The sequence below is a fragment of the Peromyscus maniculatus genome, chromosome 3, assembly GCF_049852395.1.
Source record: "Peromyscus maniculatus bairdii isolate BWxNUB_F1_BW_parent chromosome 3, HU_Pman_BW_mat_3.1, whole genome shotgun sequence".
Classification (NCBI taxonomy): Eukaryota; Metazoa; Chordata; class Mammalia; order Rodentia; family Cricetidae; genus Peromyscus; species Peromyscus maniculatus.
The window spans coordinates 52923479-52942592 of NC_134854.1; the positions used below are offsets into that span (position 1 = coordinate 52923479).

The window sequence follows — 19114 nt, forward strand, 5'->3', positions numbered from 1 at the left end:
TTTTTGAAGACACAAGAATGTTTTAATGAGCTGAGTGTGATGACTTACACCTTTAATCCCAGCCCTCAGAAGGCACAGGCTGGTGGATCTCTATGAGTTGGAGGCCAGCCTGGTCTACAGAGTGAGTTCTAGGATAGCCAAGGTCGTTAGAGAGAAGCCCTGTCTTGAAAACAAAAACACACAAAAAATGTTTTAATATGCTGCCAGATGTCACGTCATTTCACCTACATGTACTTAATGATTCATCTGTAATAAATAGTATATATATTTATACGTTTATGAGGTACATCTTCTAATGTGTAGATTTTTAACTGGACTTGAACTCCTGGTCCCAAGTGGTTTTTCTGTCTTAGCCTCCTGAGTTGCTGAGCCCAAAAGCATGCCATTCACTGTCACATGCATGTGTTCATGTGGTAAAAAAGTTGGCTTTCTACATTTTTATGAGATGAAACTTAGAAGTAATAGGACTCATCCTTGGCTCCAGGAAGCAGCCAGGCAGCATCACCCTGTAACCTGAAGAAGCAGTTGAGTAGCCCCATCTCAGGAACTTGCCCGTTGAGCCTCTGGGGAGCAGGCACACATCCTGCTTTGTGACCTGGGAAATACCTTGTTGGCCCACCTTAAGCAGCTTTGCCCTCAGAGTAAATCCAGTTTGTAGCCCTCATCCCACCAGAGCTTTCTCCTCCTCAGACCTAGAGTGCCACCCACCATGACCCAGCGGGGACGTGTAGCCCACAGTTGGGGGTACAGTCTCATCGCCTCTGCAGCCTTGGCCATGAAGACGCTTGGAGACACAGCCTGTGTTGAGTCTAGGTGAAGGGGTTTTTCAGACACTGATCGGGGAGCACACAGCATGATGTTTCCAGGTGGCACTGTAGGGCACAGGCAGGAAAAGCCTTTGATTGTGGAAGTGTCCCATAAAAGCGATAGGATGGTGATAGAGAGATGGCTCGGCAGTTCCAAGGGCACACCGCTCTTTTTCTGTTTGTTTGTTTGTTTTTGAGACAGGGTTTCTCTGTGTAGTTTTGGAGCCTGTCCTGGATCTCACTCTGTAGACCAGGCTGATCTCGAACTCACAGAGATCCGCCTGCCTCTGCTTCCCGAGTGCTGGGATTAAAGGCATGCACCACCACCGTCCGGCCGATGCACATGGCTCTTACAGAGAACATGGATTTGTTTCCCAGCACCTGTCTTGTGTGGCTCTCGCACGGCTGCTGTGCCCCATGGCATCTAACACCCTCTTCCGGCTTCCACAGGCACCTGCCCCTTATTTGCACGTAATTAAAAATAAAGCGTATTTTAAAAATGATAGAGGCAATGACTCCAGTAGGCAAGCAGATATTAATATGGGGACACAGGGTAGATGGAAAGAACAAGACAGCATGGTACCTTTAAGAAAACAGTAACTTCCTAACAGTAAACCCTAAAGAAAAAGAAATTAATGGATTACCTGAAGAAGGTAAAGAAAAAAGTTAAAAGAAAAATGTCAGTACTACCAAGTGATCTGTAGATTCGTTGCAATTCCTGTGAAACTACTAATGGCCTTCCTCACAGGTGTAAGGAGGCTGATGGTCTTCCTCACAGGTGTAAGGAGGCTGATGGCCTTCCTCACAGGTGTAAGGGAGGCTATGGTCTTCCTCACAGGTGTAAGGGAGGCTATGGCCTTCCTCACAGGTGTAAGGAGGCTATGGCCTTCCTCACAGGTGTAAGGAGGCTGATGGCCTTCCTCACAGGTGTAAGGGGGGCTGATGGCCTTCCTCACAGGTGTAAGGGGGGCTGATGGCCTTCCTCACAGGTGTAAGGAGGCTGATGGCCTTCCTCACAGGTGTAAGGAGGCTAATGGCCTTCCTCACAGGTGTAAGGGAAGGGGGCTTCTGAAATTTGTATGGACCCCAAAGCAAAACAGATCCCCTAAGAGAACAGGCGCAGTAGCCTGAACAGAAGAGTGCTGGAGGCGTAGTACCCAGTCTTAAAACATATCACAGAGTGATAATAACCAAACCGTCATGGTGTTGAAGAAGAGCAGACATGGAGACCACCGGAACAGGAAGCTCAGAAACAGACGCGATTTTTGACAGAAACAAGAACATGTATTGAAAAAAGTATAGTCTTTTTAGTAAACCATACTGGGAAAACTGGATGTCTTTATGAAGGAGAAAAAAACTAGACCCCCCCCCACACACACACACCATACTTTAAAAAAAAAAAGCTCTTCAAATTGAGACCAAATTGTAGGATCTTAACCTGTCAAACTGATAGGAGACACTGGAGAAATGCTTTAGGATAATGGTCTGGGCAAAGAATCTTTTTCTTTTCTCTCTCTTTTTTTTTCTTTTTTTTGCATAGGACCACAAAAGTGTAGGTACCCAAAGCAAAAACTGACAGGTGGATTCACATTAAGTCTCTTGTACAGCATCAGTAACAGGGAACAGAGTGGAGAAACAGCCTGCAGAATGGAGAGACTGTTTACAAGGCATCCATTTCTAGAATACGCAGGGAGCTCAAACAGCCGAGCAGCAAACCCCTTAAGTAATCTAATTTTAAAAATGGGCAGGTTGAGCAGATGGCTTTAGTTTGTAAAGAGCTTGCCATGCCGGCAAGCAGACGTGAGGACCTGAGCTTGACCCTCAGCATTAATGGAGAAGCTGGGTGGAAAGCCCCTGTGACCCCAGCACTGGGGGGCAGGAGGGGGGGTGCTGGTATAGGGGGATCCCTGGGCTTGCTAACCAGCCAGTCTAGCTAAATCAACAAGGTCCAGATTCAGTGAGAGACCAATGAGGTGAAGAGCAATTGAAAAGGACACCTGACGCTGATCTCTGGCATCCATATGTGTGTGTGTGTGTGTGTGTGTGTGTGTGTGTGTGTGTGTGTACACCCCACACACACGCAATGGGAAAATGGCCAGGAGAAAATTGCCAGAATAAACATTTTATAGAGCAGGATATACAAATGGTCAATAAGGTTATGAAAAAAATGCCTAGCACCACTAATCAGGGGAATGTACATCAAAAGCATGAGATACCCTCTTGCCTCAGAAAAGCTTATCCAAAAGATGATTAGCCCATGCTGTTAAGGACACAGAGAGGTGATTTCACACGTGCTGTGTTTTGTTTATTTGGATTTGTGTGCGTGCGTGCTCACGCATTTGTTTATTTAGTATGTGTGCGTGCGTGTACATGGAGATCAGAGGACAACTTGTGGGAATAAGTTCTTTCTTTCACCTTGTGGTTTCCTGGGATCAAACTCAGATCATCGGGTTGACAGCAAGAGCTTTTACCCATTGAGCCGTCCTGCTGGCCCTGATTTGTTTTTGTTTATTTTAATTACACACACACACACACACACACACACACACACACACACACACACACACACACAGTGTGTATATGTTTGCAATGAGTTTATGTGCACCACAGAGGCCCAGGAGCATCAGATCCCCTGGATCTGGAGTGACAGGATGCTGTGAGCCCCCTGCTGGGGTCCTGGAACCTGAACCAGGTCCTCTGCAAGAACAGTGAGGCTTTTTGTTGACTGCTGGGCTGTCTCTCCAGGCTCTGCCTTTTTTGTTTTGTTTTTGAAGACAGGGTCTTGCTGTATAGTTCATGTAATGTTGATTATACAGGCATCATAGAAAACGAGAAGTTTACTGTGTGGTCCAGGAATCACACACACACACACACACACACACACACACACACACACACACACAAACAAACAAAATGAAGGTAGTATGTTGGAGAGAGGTCTTCACTGTGTCTTTTTGCAGCTATATTCACAGCAAGCAAGATAGGCAATCAACCCGTGTGTTCATGGACAGATGAACAGATGAAGAATTGTGGCATATGTCCGCACTGGAATATCATTCAGCCACAAAGAACAAAATTATCCAGTTTGCATGGATGGAACTGGAGGATGTTATACTAAGTGAACTATCGGAAACAAAAAGCCCAGTACCACGTGTTCTCACCTACCTGTGAAAGTCGGGTGTAGAATAGTGATTTCCAGACAGTCTGGGGAGGAAAGGTAGAGAGAGGAGGGCCAACCCCTCCGGTGTGCAGCTGGGTAGGAGTTGCTTTGTGTCTGTGATAAAGTAGGAGAAATGTGCTCAACAACTATAAGCTGTATATTTAATTAAAAAAAAAAAACCTTCATTTTATTTCAAGTATGTGGGGGTTCTGCCTGCATGTATCTCTGTACCATGTGTGTGTGGTGCCCTCAGAGGCCAGAGGAGAGCATTGGATTCCGTAGAACTAGAGTTAGATAATTGTGAACTGTCCCGTGGATTCTGGAAATCACACCTGGGTTCTCTAGAAAAGCAGCTGATGCGCTTAACCGCTGAGCCATCTCTCCAGCCCCCAGCTGTGTGTTTCAAAATAGCCGATAGGGAGGTTTTGTTTTTTTGTTTTTTTGGTTTTTTTTGGTTTTTTTGAGACAGGGTTTCTCTGTGTAGCTTTGCGCCTTTCCTGGAACTCACTCTGTAGCCCAGGTTGGCCTCAAACTCATAGAGGTCTACCTGCCTCTGCCTCCCGAGTGCTGGGATTAAAGGTGTGCACCACCACCGTCCGGCGGGAAAATTTTGAACATTCCCAATATAAATAATAAATTTCTGAGCAACAAATACATCATTGTATATGTGTATTAAAATGTTACTGCCTAACCATAAATATGCAGAAGAAAGAAAACAGACTTCTGTCACTCACCATAATTACTGTGTTAAATAAGAACAAAAAGTATGTTTCACAAGGCTATCTTAAAAAAAAAAAAATTGGGGCCTAGAGAGATGGCTCACCAGTTAAGAGCACTTGTTGCTTCTGCAGAGGCCTGGGGTTCAGTTCCTAGCACCCATATAGTAGCTCACAACCATCTGTCAATTCAGTTCCAGAGGATCCTCTGCCCTCTTCTGGCCTCTGCACACATGTCGTGCGGACATAAATGCAAGCCAAACGCCCACACACATAAAACAAAAACAAGTGCTGCTTAGTCAGACAGTGGATGCGTTAGTTTGCGTCAGTACTGCCCCCTCCTGTCATCCCTGGTCTTTAAACAGCACCTCATTCACGGGGCTGGACTGCCCTTTCTCTTTCAGTCCTTCAGTTCGTGCCTCCAAGTGTGGATACTGGCTTCTGCAACTTCACCCAGAGCGTGGAGAAAGGCCTGATGACAGCGCTCTTTGAAGTGCGGAAACACCAGGGGTCATATAACCTCACGGTGCAGGTGAGTGCGCCACGGCCACAGGGCAGGGTGCCCTGTCCTCCACGGTGTTTCATTTAAGATGCATTTAAGATGCGTCCTCCACGCTGGGTGTAGTGATGCGCACCCTTAATCCCAGCGCTCAGGAGGCAGAGGCTGGCGGATCTCTGTGAAGTCAAGGCCAGCCTGGGCTACAGACTGAGTTCCAGGACAGCCAGAGCTACACAGAGAAACCCTGGGGGTGGAGGGAGGTGCCGAAAAGGATGTGTCCTCCAGTGGCGGGAACCCAGCTCGTGTGGTTGACTTTGGGTAAGGCATGGAGTCCACAGCATGACTTCAGAGATTTCAGAGTGACTGCGAATCAGGGAGTCAGATAGTGAGTTGAAGAGCTGGTCGTATACAGGAAACTCAGTCATGTTTCCCTGCAGGAATGATCTTAACTGTACCGTCAAGGAGGCAGTGTGTGAATACACTTTCCTTTCCCCACAGTGTGGGTGTCCTAGATCCCAAGGGCTTGGTGCTGGAGTTGTGTTGGGTGACGGAGCCTTTGAGTTTGTTTGGAATATTCTGCCTAGTCTTTGCTCACTTGGTTTCTCTAATCTGAAAATAGGAAATGATCCAAAATCTAAAACGTTCTGTGCATCAGTGATGACGATCAGTGATGACGCTCTGAAAGTTTCGCACTTTGGGGCACTTCAGTTTTCACGCCAGAGAGGCTCCACCTCTGTATTGGGGTTTTTCTGGGATGTGGAGTCTCTGTCTAACAATTGGTTCTCCACCTCCCTAACGCTGTGCCCTTTAACTCAGTCCCTCATGGTGTGGTGACCCCCCAACCAAAAATTATTTTCGTTGCTACTTCATAACTGTAATTTTACTACTGTTATGAATCGTAATGTAAATATCTGATATGCAGAATATCTGATATGTGACCCCTGTGAAAGGGCAGTTTGACCCCCAAAGGGGTTGTGACCCACAGGTTGAGAACCACTGATCTAAACATGAAGGGATTTTTTTTTTTTTTTTTTTTTTTTGATCAACAGACTGGCTTCGTGTACATTCTACGCAAACCGCTGTTGTTTTATGGTGTGGCACCCCCCCCCACACACACACATACATTGTTCCCTGTCTGAAATGTATATTAGCTCTAGATTTTGAAGCTCTGGAATTCACTTTTGTGCTTCTTGGTTTTCCTTCACATGGTATGGAACTTTATGTTCTGTTCGGGATTTTGGGAAGTCTGTCCTCTGAGTCACTAATTTTTCCTTCAGCTGCGTCCATTCATACTGAAATTTCTGGCTAGTCATTTCCCTCCATTGTTCTTTGTTCCTTTCTCATCACGTCCTTTGCTGAGATGTTCCAGAGTAGCCTTCCGAGTCTCAGAGGACATTAAGTAGGATTTTCAGAAGTTTCTCTCCGTTTTATTCTGTGTTCTTCCCGTGTCTGTTTCCTCTGTAGTACTGTTCTGTGTGCCGGTCTTTGTCCTTCGCCTTTGTGCGGTTTTCTGTGTCTTTGGGGGCTGTTGGTTGGTAGGAGGATGGTTGGTGATGAGGGATGGAGATCGGGGTTAATTACAGTGTTGGCCTGGCTGTCCCCTTTGGCTATGGAGGCTGCCTCTCCGTCAGCCCTGTCTCCTGATGGGAGAATTTGGCTGAGCTCTGGGAGCTGGGTAGGCTCTATCGGAACACACTGGAGTGCGGTGTTCTGTACATGCAGCGATGCACAGCTTGTGATCAGAGAGGAAATAGACAGGCTGGCCTGCCCTGTGTCGAGCTCAGGAGGCCCTCCTCTGGGGATGGAGCCCTGTGAGTGGTGTTCATGGCACAGACTGCCTTTTATGTCTTGTGAGCTCTGGTGTACACTGGAGTCATCCATTCGCCTTCCTTACTGAAGGTCTTAACCCACAGGAGGCCTTTGGTCTCCTCTGGGAGGGGCTCGTTTTCCTCTGAGGGCAGTTCTCTGGCTGTTCTGGGAGGTGGCAGTGCTGGGGCCTGCGTCAGCCTGGGTGTGGGACCTGGGTGTGGGATCGGCAGGAAGAGGGAGGCTTCAGTTCACTCTTGGCTTGCCTCCTCTTAATGAGCTGAACCATGCCTGCTCAGTAACCTACTTCTGGTCTCAGGTCTTCAGCTCTCTCCAGGGAGCCTCCCTGCGGGAGAATGAGACTGTCTTAGCCTTTGCCTGTGTGTGTTCAGGCTCTTGGCTCTCTCGGTCCTGGTTTATTTCAGCGCCATCATCCTGTCCTTTCTCCATCTTTTAGAAATTTGACAGGACTTCTGGTTTTCTTCCCTTCTCAGCGCTGTGGTGGATTTATCCCCTTTTTTCGACTTACTGTCCTTCCGTGGGATTTGGGGCTGGAGGGGGAGGGGCTCTGGGTGCATTCTGTCAATTCACCACTTAATGTAAAAAACATTTCCAGTAAACAGTGTTTCAAGTCTCACAAAAAAAAAAAAAAAAAAAAAAAAAAAAAAAAAAAGGAACAGGGTTGGGAAGCCAGCCAGCTCCTCTCCTTTTAGAGGTTTACCTCCTTTTTAGTCAGGCTTGGAGACACACAGCTGTAATCCCAGCACTCTGAGGCAAGAAGTTCCCAGCCTGGACAGTCGAGTGAGACACCATCTTTAAAAAACAAAGCATCTTTTCTCTTTGCCGCCTTTGAAGAACAGTGATCGGAGAACTCGTGGTAGATACCAACGTCAGGCTTTCAGCTGCACGTTTTATTCCAAAGGCGTCTTCTGACCTCCTTCTTTCAGATTGTGAATGTCACCGTTGGCTCCTCGCGGGTGGCTCCTCGCAGGGGCCCGGTGAATATCATCTTTGCTGTTAAAGGCATGCAGGGCTTCCTGAATGGGTCAGAGGTGAGCGATCTGCTCCGGAACCTGACGGTGGTGGAGTTCAGCTTTTACCTGGGGTACCCAGTGCTGCAGATCGCAGAACGTGAGTACTTCCCGGCTCCTGGGGAGCGCCGGCCAAGGGGCTGCCAGGATTTTTGTGGGTAGATCTCTACTTTAAAATATCTTTAACTCAGCCGGGCGGTGGTGGCGCACGCCTTTAATCCCAGCACTCGGGAGGCAGAGCCAGGCGGATCTCTGTGAGTTCGAGGCCAGCCTGGGCTACCAAGTGAGCTCCAGGAAAGGCGCAAAGCTACACAGAGAAACCCTGTCTCGAAAAACCAAAAAAAAAAAAAAAAATATATCTTTAACTCTAAAAAGAGACCCAATTGGTGGGGCAGTGGTGGCGCATACCTTTAATCCCAGCACTTGGGAGGCAGGGGCAGGTGAATCTCTGAGTTTGAGGCCAGCCTGGTCTACAGAGTGAGTTCCAGGATATCCAGGGCTATAACAGAGAAACCCTGTCTCAAAAAAAGAAAAAACGAGAGAAAGACCCAGTCGTTCTAGAGTGCTTTGGGGGTCATAGTAAATGACGTCCAGATGGAGAGAGGATTTTTCCTGTTTTCCTGCTCGCTCACGTGTACGACGTCTCCGTCATGAAATCCTGGCCGGGATGGCCCACTGACCACCAGAGGACACACACTGACACAGGCACCCCGGAGTCTGTAGGTTCATGGTGGGGCTCACGCCTCGCAGTTTGAATGAATGTGTAGTGCTGTGCACCTGCCCTGGTAATGTCATACACAGCAGGTTCACTGGGTCTTCTTTTCCACAGGACATACTTGACTGAACTCCCGAATAAAATCAGGACTTACCAAGCCCAGCCAGGGCAGGCTCAGAGCAGTTCTCTGCCCCTGTGCCTCCCTTTCCTGTGTGTTCTTGAGAACGAAGGGGCACTATAAACAGTGTACTGGGTCTAGAGAACAGGAAGCCGTAGGGATGGGGAACAGCTATTCGGGGGTAAAGGTGGAGAGGACATTGGTCTGCAGAAGGGGAGGGGAGGTGGCTTTGGGGAGGGGGGCTAGGGAATGAAACTTCCGGGTCCTCACTTGGTGATGATGCTTATGCAGTGGGGCATTTCCCCAAACCCATGAAACCGGATGCCAGAAAGAGTGAACTCCACTGTGCATTAAGTTAAAAATATATATAAAAAAGTAATAAATGAAAACAACCTTCCTGGTTGAAGTAGTCAGATTGCCAGGCAGCTGGGGAAGACGAGGGGATGTCTGCTTTAGAAAGCAGTACATTCCAGAGTTAAGGGCAGGCAGATAAATAAAATAAAGTTCTTTTTGGAAATGGACCAGCCAAGTATCCTGACCCGTGTTTCCTAATGGCTTTCAATATATTATTAATTAAGTCAAGAAGAAGCTATAAAATATGAAGGTGGGGCTGCAGGCCTGGCGCAGTGATTGAGTACATACGTGGTGGTGCTCTTGTGTAACTCCTTCTCCAGGGGCCGCTGTGGGCACCCACGCTCACGTGTGTACAGATAGACATACAAACACACATGATTAAAAATGAACCATAAAGCAGGGTGGGGGTGGTCCACATCTTTAATACCAGCACTCAGAAAGCAGAGGCAGGAAAATCTCTGTGAGTTCGAGGCTAGCCTGGTCACAGAGCGAGTTCCAGGACAGCCAGGGGTACACAGTGAAACCCTGTCTCGAAAAAAAAAAAAAAAAAAAAAACCAAATAAATACATAAATCATAAAAAATGTATACAGACAAGTAGACAGATTGAAGTTATTTATATACAACAGTTTTTATTTGTGTACAGTATATGTACATACAGCTAAAATAATAAGCAGGAGCACCCAGAGACAGTTGCCAGCAAGCCAGAACATGCTTCACTTTACCCTGACGCATTGCTGAGGAAGCCCTTGGCTCTGAAAAACACAGCTTACAAATGCTTTGAGCCGATGCAGTGACCTGTGTGTGATGCAGTGGTCCATGATGAGGCCAGAGAAGCCCCTTCCTTTCCTTTTATCCTTCCCTCTCCTAGGGACTCAGAAACTGGTGTCTGTCTGTCTTCATATTCTTGGTATTTGGGGGTCTCGAAAAGTGCTATAGTGTAGGGAAGGTAGTGTGTTATGATTTACCGGATGCTCTCAGAATACTTGCATTCTGAGTGAAAACACGTTTCTCACAGTCTTTCTTTTTCTCCGACTCTTGCCTTTCGTAGCCTTCCAGTACCCACAGCTCAACCTGTCTCAGTTGTTGAAGTCCTCTTGGGTCAGAACAGGTATGTTCAGTTTACGTAATGTTTGGGGACCTCTCCAGTAAGAAGTCTGTGGGGGCATATGGGGAATGATGCACCCTTCCTGATTCATAAATCCAGGACAAGATGTACTTCAAATTCTTGGCAGAGAATGAATGAGAAAAGGATTCGGTTTGGGCTATGGGAATGTGTCCCACTGAGTTATGGCACAGAAAAGACCTGCTTTAGAACTCATACATCAAGTCCAGGGCAGAGTCTACCCAGAATCTGCAGTTGTCTCCTGACCTGACGTAGGATAAAGCTCAGAAGCAAGCTGAAAATACTTTTTTCTGAAAGTGTTGCTAGATGGGGTATTGCTAGTTTGGGAACCAGGGTCAGGTATTTAGACAGACTTGGGCACATCCAGGTTGATACGCCCACAGACAGGGCCATGTATTTAGACTGAGGACATGATATTTCAGTGCAAGGCTCTCTAACCTGGTCCCTGAATTCTAAGAGTCCCAGATCGCAGTGTGCAAGCAGCATGGGGCCGGTCATACAGAGAGTGTCTAAGTGGGGACAGTCACCGTGTATGGGCTCTGAAGCCTGTGTGGCCTCAGCTCTTCATACAGTGTGTCGATGCCGTTTTCCAGACCTCAGAGTGTTGAGTGACTTGCCTGGCATTGGACCTCAGAGAGAGCTGAAACCATTTTGGCTCTTTCCCTATCAACTGGAGGATAAGCCGATTATCTGTTGAGATACTTTTGTCTGATAGAGATAGCAAGAAGCAGGCAGATGCCCTCTCCTTAAGGGAGACTGTAAGTCTATGTTCAAAGACAAGATAAGAACTCAGACTGTCCAGAAGTTTGAGGTAGCGCAGACTGACGGGACCCTTTGTTTGATCTTGTTAGATGCTCTGTGCTCAGAGTTCCCAGTACTGAGTTCCTGGGGCTTCTCCTCTTCAGTTTGCCATGGTCTCAGGCCACTTGGAGGGCCCTTTACCCTGTTCCCATAGAGATCCCCCCTTTACGTCTCCCGTCTAGTAGGTAGTGTTTTGTGGTAATCCTGTATGGGATTTTGCACATGTGCACACACGCTGTGGTCCCTGCCCCCCATGTTCGTGACTCTCTACGCTGACTTGCTCTGAGTGTGTTGTTTCTCCTTGAACACAGTCCTCCTGGGCGTCGTGGAGAAGCAGCTCCATAATGAAGTGTTTCCGGCGGAGATGGAGCGCAAACTGGCCCAGCTGCTCAGCGAGGTGCCCACCAGGAGAAGAATGTGGCGGAGGGCCACCGTGGCCTCTGGGAACAGTGTGGTGCAGGTACTCGCTCAAGGAGGGTAGGGAGCAGAGGAAAAGCCCCTGGAACTCTGCTGTTTTCATGCACGTGGGAAAAGCCTGACGTGAAGTGTTCTACTGAACATGGCAGCCTTGTGAGTTGACTCAGGGTCCAGACGGAAACCTTAGCAATTCATTGGCCTAGCCCTAGAATGCAGGGAGCGTGGAAGAAAACTTACCCCCAGCTTCCTGTGTCGTCAAAAGGCTTTGTTTTCTGAAGAGCGACTTTTAAAATCACCGACGGCTGACCTTGTTTTATGGTACTAGCGGCATTTTAGAAATGAATCCTTGATGGGGGAGTCGTAAGCAGACAGAGGGCATTTTCTGCCCACTATTCAGAATTCTCACCTTCCCCACCTCCCGCCAACCTGGCCGTCTTCTGTTACCCAAATCGTCTTCTCTCTGGGAACGGGGCAGGCAGACCACAGGAGCAGAGCTGTTTGAACTGAAAAATGACCTATTTAAAGATGCTCATACTCACAGAACTTTGGGGGTGGAGCTGCTGTTTAATTCCTGTCTCGGTGTGAATGGTATGAGTCTCTTTTTCTACCAATCCTGGATGATTACAGAAAATGGGGGTCACAGAACATTTCAGAAACCCAGAACTAGGGTGAAACCCGGCAGTGAAGGGTGACAGATGGACGGGGCGGGGTGTAAGAACAAGATACGGAAGTGACATGGGTAGGTCAGGGTGCCAGTTTTACCTAGAATTAGTGTCCCTGTCCACCAGCGCCTTCACCAAATGCGTCCCTCCCAGGCTTGCTTTCTCTTCCCTGCCCGGAAATGCAGTTCTTAGGCTCCCCAAATGGTTTCCTTGCCAGGTGCAGTCACCCCGGGAAGCTTACAGAGTGCTAAGATTTTAAACACTTGTTTTATTATTTTTAATTATGTATAGGTGTATAAGGGTGCATGCATGTGAGTATGGGGGCCTGCGGAGGCCAGAGGTATTGGAGTTACATACCTCTGCCTCTGAAGCTGGAGTTAGAGTTGGCTGTGAGCCGCCAGACGTGGGTTCTTTTTTTTTTTTTCTTTTTCTTTTTTTTTGGTTTTTTCGAGACAGGGTTTCTCTGTGTAGCTTTGCGCCTTTCCTGGAATTCACTTTGTAGACCAGGCTGGCCTCGAACTCACAGAGATCCACCTGGCTCTGCCTCCTGAGTGCTGAGATTAAAGGCGTGTGCCACCGCCTCCGACGTGGGTTCTGAGACGTGAACTCAGATCTCTGTGAGCAGTACGTGCTCTAAACCACTGAGCCATCTCTCCAGCCCCAAATACTAAGGGGGAAAAAAAAAACAATAAAAAAGAAAGGAAAAAGCACTAGTAAGTTACCATTAATTAAATAAGCATACAACGAAATAAACATTAAGATGAATTATGAAGGCCTTGCCTTATCCAATAGTCCATGGCTCCACAAGGGCTGAGTGTGCATGTAAAGCAGTTACAGAGCACCAGGAACCGGGGTGATCAGGTGTTAAACTGGATACTCCAGCTTCTTAAGGTCGGAGCATCAGAGCTGTGGAAGGTAACCAAGCTTCCCCAGACCAGTGCCCCCTGACGGATCGCACGGAGGCCACTCTGTTTCTGGTCTCCACAAAGGATGTTGTGTACAGAAGTACAAGGCTCTCTGCCTGAACCTTATTTCTGAAAATGAAAATACTGAACAGGGGCTAGTGAGATGGCACTTGCTACCAAGTCTGATGACCCGAGTTCGAGCCCCAGGCCTCATGTGGTAGAAGGAGAGAGCGGACTCCGTTTTGCACGTGCGTGTGAGTGCAGGGGCCTCCTGCACGTTGTCCTCTGACTTCACCTGTACAACGAGGGACACGTGTGTCCACACACACACAAACAAACAAGTGCAGTTTCAAAAACGAACAAAAGAGCCAGGCATGGTGGTGCACACCTTTAATCCCAGCACCAGGGAAGTAGAGGTCAGCCTGGTCTGCACAGCCAGGTCCAAGCCTGCCAAGGGTACAGAGTGCGACCTTGTTTCAACCCCTCCCAATTAACAAAAGAGATAAGAAAACATTGAGCCAACATAGAACTAACTCTCTAGGAATCAGCGAGTGGGTAATGGAATGTATTGGAATGTATTGGAATATCCTACAGCAATTTAAAAAGTTAGTAATACAGAAATGTGCTCTGAAAAGGAGCTGTAGAGAGGAACTTGAAGAACAAACCTGAAGCAATACAGAATTTTCACAGGGAACTATGCTCAAGTCTTTAGAGTGGTTTTCTGTAATTGGTTGAATTTCAAGAGGGTTTCATTTTATTCTTTATAGTGTTTTACATGTGTTTCTCAAAATTTCTTCATTGGGCCACATAACTTGTATAATACACATATACTTTTAGTCACCCAAGTGGTTGACTCGGAGATACCTTGTATATTGTGGTTCCCAATATAAATCTGATTAGCCGTCATCCAGAAAGAATGCTGGAGTTAGATCTTTCTATGGCTCCTTCTAGACTGGACAGCCTTCACAGTCTTTAATCAAAGTGGCTACCACCGAGAATGATTTCTATGAGGAGAAGCTGTAGCAGCTCCTATATTCCCCAGACTTTCTAGTCTAGAGGGTAGAAGTATAGGTACACTCCCATGGCATGGTGAGCTTGGTGGAGGTTGTTGGTACAATTCCAGACTGTCTGGTGCTGTTCTATGCATGCTGTTGGTCCCTTTGTCTCAAAGAAGACATTGAAACAAAGTATAGTTGCTATTCCACATAGAGGGACTTTGCTTGTAACTCTGTCTCCACCAGTAGAGAGCACCGAGGAGATTTTGGGACTCCGGATGTGGTAGTGAGCTTTGGAAGAGGGCTAGGACAAATCCCAAGTCACACACTAGGGACTGAGTGCCCTGAGAAGGGGCATTGGCAGCGTGAGCTTCCCTGATGCTGATGGACTCCGTCTGTCGCAGGTAGTGAACGTGTCCAGGCTGGAGGGAGATGACAATCCTGTGCAGCTCATCTACTTTGTGGAGAATCAAGATGGAGAGAGACTCACTGCAGCCGAGTCTTCAGATCTGATCAACAAGGTAGACCTTCAGAGAGCGGCCATCATCTTAGGCTACCGGATTCAAGGTGCCATTGCCCAGCGTAAGTCCAGGAGTTTTACCCTGCCGAGCATGCTGGGGGCCAAAGCCTCTTGTGTTCTGATAGAGAGCTCTGAACTACGACATTCTGACCTGTGTGTAGATTTATGTCCTAAAACCTTGTCCTGAAGTGGTGCTTATGGGAGAGGCTGGCTGTTGATGTCCATTTGCTGAGACTTTCTTGTATTTTTCTTAAATTTATTTATTAAAAATTATAGAATATACACTCTGTGTGCACGCACACACGTGTATGCATGCAGTGGTGATTCTGTGGAGATCAGAGGACAACCTTGTAGACTCAGGTCTTTCCTTCCATCTTTATGGAGTTCCGGGGTTCCAGCTCAGGACGTCAGGCTTGCGTGGCTTTATTTGTACTTTCTCTGCCGAAACCCTCTTTATTTTTATTTCCATCTGTGTGGCTGTGGCCACTGCTGTTGCTTTTCCTACCTCACACCTCATATTCACAGAGTTACTAGTGAGTCACAGGACCTTACATCAACACGGACACTCTTTCCCTACCCCGTACTGGTTTCCACTTTAAAAACTGTCTTAGGTAAAATAAGGTACCTATTCTGTTTTTATTCCAAAATCTTCCATGTCACACCCTGCGTGTTGGTGGGGTCAGTGAGTCACTCAGGAAGCTGGGAGGTGCCCTCTAGGTTGACGGGCTTCCTTCGGGGTCTCTGAGCACAAAGGAGTCCCTTGATCCTCACTCTCTCTTCAGTGTGTTTCTCCCTCACCCTCGCCTCACACTGCTGCCCAGTTAGAAAGACGTGTTTGCTAGTTCTTATTATTGTTGGAAGGTACTGGGACCTGCCCTCTGGCAGTGATTGCTCTCAGTACCTCTTCTCCAAATGCCAGATTTGGGGTGTGGATTGAAAATGAAGAATGGGGAGCAGCATGGAGAAAATAACTCTGTAAATCGGATTTTACAAGTCAGACGGCTGTTAAGTCTTCTTGTGGCATTTTCCCCTCCATGATCCAGAGCAGCCTTGATAGTGTGTGGGCAAACCTGCTCCCCGAAGGAGAGGGATAGGCAGATGTCTTAATGGCAGAGGAGTACTGAAGAACTTTACTGAGGAGAGGTAGGAGACAATGCAAGGTTTTTTTCCTTTGTCAGTGTGTTTATTAAAAACATAGATTGATGGACCTGTGCTTAAATGTCATTGTGGATGCGTGCTGATGTCTGTAAAATGGGCTCTTCACAAATACACCCTAGACAGATGTAAACATGCAATCAGAAATGACCACTAAGACAGTCCCATTTCAGACATAATCTTGTAATTAACACTTGTAAGAAAGTGGAGTTGGCATAATTTACAATCCATCAACACTCACAGAGGCCAAACGTCACAGACATAAGGGCATGCTATGACCACAAGATATGTTTCTGTACTTCTCAAGTAGCTTTGTATTTCATTATGAAGGTCAGTTATTACAGCCTAGGTTGTCTGTAACAAGTAGAACTTTTATGTCCACTCCATCGGTTACAACTCTCTGGATGAAATCATTAGCCAGCTTCTTTATAACAGGCATTCCATGTGACTCTCAGTCTTCATACAATACCCAGTTTCTTTCATGACAATGGAGTAATGAGGCTGGAGAGATGGCTCAGTGGCTGTGAACACTGGCTGCTTTTGAAGATTACCTGGGTTCAGTTCCAGGCACCCTCATGACCATCATAATTCCAGTTCCAGGGGACCCTGACACCCTCTTCTGGCTTCTACAGGAACCAAATACACAGGGCACATTCATACATGGAGGCAAACACTCATATACATAAAATAAGAATAAATACCTCTCTAAGATAAATGAAGTGACTCTGGCAGAGCCATATAGATGAGATGCTCCGTATGGAGGCGATCCACCCCCAGGCATCTTCCGGTTTATGTCTTCACGTCCTTCAGGTCCAGCTTCTGGAACATTGCAGCCCAGTTATATCAGCTTTAAGCTGTTACACCCTGCTCTCCCCAATAAAGTCAACAATGCAGCTTTAAACTCTTTTCTTTAATTTTATTTTTTTATTTTACGTGTACTGGTATTTTGCCTGTATAGATATCTGTGTACCACATATATGCAATACCCACAGAGGTCAGAAGAGGGGATTGCATCCACTGAGACTGGATTATAGAGGGTTGTGAACTACCATGTGGGTGCTAAGAAACAAACCCAAGTCCTCTGGAAGAGCAGCATGTGCTCTTAACCACTGAGGTGTTCCTCCAGCCCAGCTTTTAAACAGTCCCTTTGAAATCACCCTGTGGAGGAGGCTTTTGTCCCTGGAGACTAACCAGCGTGAGGGTCGCTGTGTGCACCTCCTTCGTCTGATGGACAGTGGTGGGAGAGAGGACGGGATACCGTTAGTAGGCTGTTTGGTGTGCCCGAGATGACTGCGTAGTGGATTCTGTTTCAGATCAGTGAGGAAATAATAAAAAAGCACTTCCTGACATTGCATCCAGAGCCGGGGCAGGCGATGAGAGAGCTGCCTCCCTCCGTGGTGTACACAAGCTTGATTTCAAGAGGATACAAGCACCTTTCTGTTGGGGGTTGGCAGCGAGTTAGGAATGATGGGGGTGCAGATTTTCGTGTGCTGGACTATCCAAGCAGGTCAGCAGTCCTCCAAGTGCTTGTCACTGACCACAGAGTTACAAGATTAACCGGTGCTGGCTTTATTAAATAATGAGAAATCCACAAGTAGCGTCTAGCTGGCCCCAAAGCTAAGAGAAACCAAAGGCAGGAAGGAGTGAGAGCAGGTAGGACTGAAAACAGTGAAATGTGGTGAGCCGTTTCCTCCATCTAAAATACACACGCTGACTTGGACCACACACATACCGTGAGACCCCAACAAGTTCAGATGACTCCTACAGAACCTGCACAAGGGTTCCAGGCCTGTCTGTGCACGGTAGGCCTTCCACAGCTTAGCTAGCCCGCACAGTGAATTCTACACAGCACACATGTATGTCGTCCCTCGTGACGTGGCTTTCCATACTAAACATGCATGTGCAAGGACCCGAAAAGGCCCAGCCTGGTTTCCACATACATGGAGCTCTGTGTCCTCACCTAGGAATGGTGTCTGCCTGAGTCTGCCTGACTTCTCAATAAAAGCCCTGAGAGCAAAGAGTTAGGGTGGTCGTGTCTCTCTGACCTGCCCACCCTCCCATCTCAAGGTGCGCTCTACTCATTTCATTAAAAGCTTACTTAACCCTGGTCTGGTTCCCCTCTCCTTCCTTGTCCGTGACGGGTCCTAACTTGAGTCACCTGACCTGAGGACCGCTCAAGGCCATATGGGATTTCAGGGTTGGTAGAAGAAGCCTCACTTCTACCAGGGCCAGCGAAGGGACCTTGAGGACACCTGCCTCTGTGGTTTTCCTAGATTAGAACTCAGAAGAATACCAGTTCCCTCAGCTCCTCCGTGAGCTGTCAACATGCCCATTTTTGTTTGGTCTTAGCAGCATGAGCTGTTGATGTAAATTCCATCCAGGCCACACTTTAAAATACAGACCTTATTCTCCCCCTGTTAGACATAAACTTCTCTAAGACTTTTTGTTGGGGGTGGAGAGAAGGCTCGGTGGTTAAGAGCACTGGCTGCTCTTCCAGAGGACCTGGGATGGAGACACAGCGCCCAGACAGCAGTTTACAACCCCTGTAACCCCAGTTCCAGGGGATCTGACCCCCTCTTCTGACCTCCGAGTGCACTGCATACATGTGGTACACGGACATACATGTAGGCAAAGCTCTCATACATATAAAAATAATCTATAATAATAATAATAATACAATCTTTTTGTGTTGTTGCTCTGTCTCTGAGCGGACATATTTTGATCCTGGAGCAGGTATTAGCTACCGTGACAGGAAGAAGCTCAGAGCTTAGTCCCTGCCGATCACAATTTAGGAGTGTTTGAAAAGACAGTGCTTGGAAGCTGGGGTGAGCAGAGCAAGGAGGAGCTGTACAGCATCTAAGGCTGAGGATGAATGAAGGGGATTTTTAAAAGAGCGGTAAGGCACCAGGGGTGCAAAGGATCAGCAAGGAATGAGGACACAGGGCAGAGGATGGGCTAACGAGGGAATTGGAGAGGGGTGGGAGCAGAAGGGTCCCTGCAGGGTCACCTGAGGCGTGGAAGGTGAGAGGCTGCAGTGTGTGGGCATGGCTGTGAGTGCAGACAGGCTATTCCAAAGGAGTACAGTTCGCTTTAATGCCATCCAGTAATTGACACCGGTAATAAAGCAGTTCCCAGGAAGGTCCATGTTCCCAGGGTTCAAAGGTCACAGGTGAGGAAGACAACACCCCGAAACCCCATGTTCAGACTTCAGTTTCCTAACAAGCATTCCCTTTAGTTAAACCCAAGAGTCTTCTTTATGGGGAGCGGGGTGGTAAAAAGTACATGTATTGGAGGGGAAAGGGAAGGAGAAACTATGTAATTATAATCTCA

At 47.4% G+C, this 19114-nt stretch overlaps 1 protein-coding gene across 4 annotated transcripts in view; it reads left to right on the forward strand.

Moving 5' to 3' along the window:
• The window catches only part of Kiaa1549 (KIAA1549 ortholog), a 136024-nt gene that overhangs the window by 63197 nt on the left and 53713 nt on the right, over positions 1-19114 (forward strand). For all 4 annotated transcript variants that reach the window (XM_076566506.1, XM_076566504.1, XM_076566505.1 and 1 more), the window contains exons 5-9: positions 5087-5214; positions 7935-8118; positions 10255-10314; positions 11442-11590; positions 14514-14691. In XM_076566506.1, the coding sequence (XP_076422621.1) occupies positions 5087-5214; positions 7935-8118; positions 10255-10314; positions 11442-11590; positions 14514-14691 (699 nt within the window). The remainder of the gene's footprint in view (positions 1-5086; positions 5215-7934; positions 8119-10254; positions 10315-11441; positions 11591-14513; positions 14692-19114) is intronic.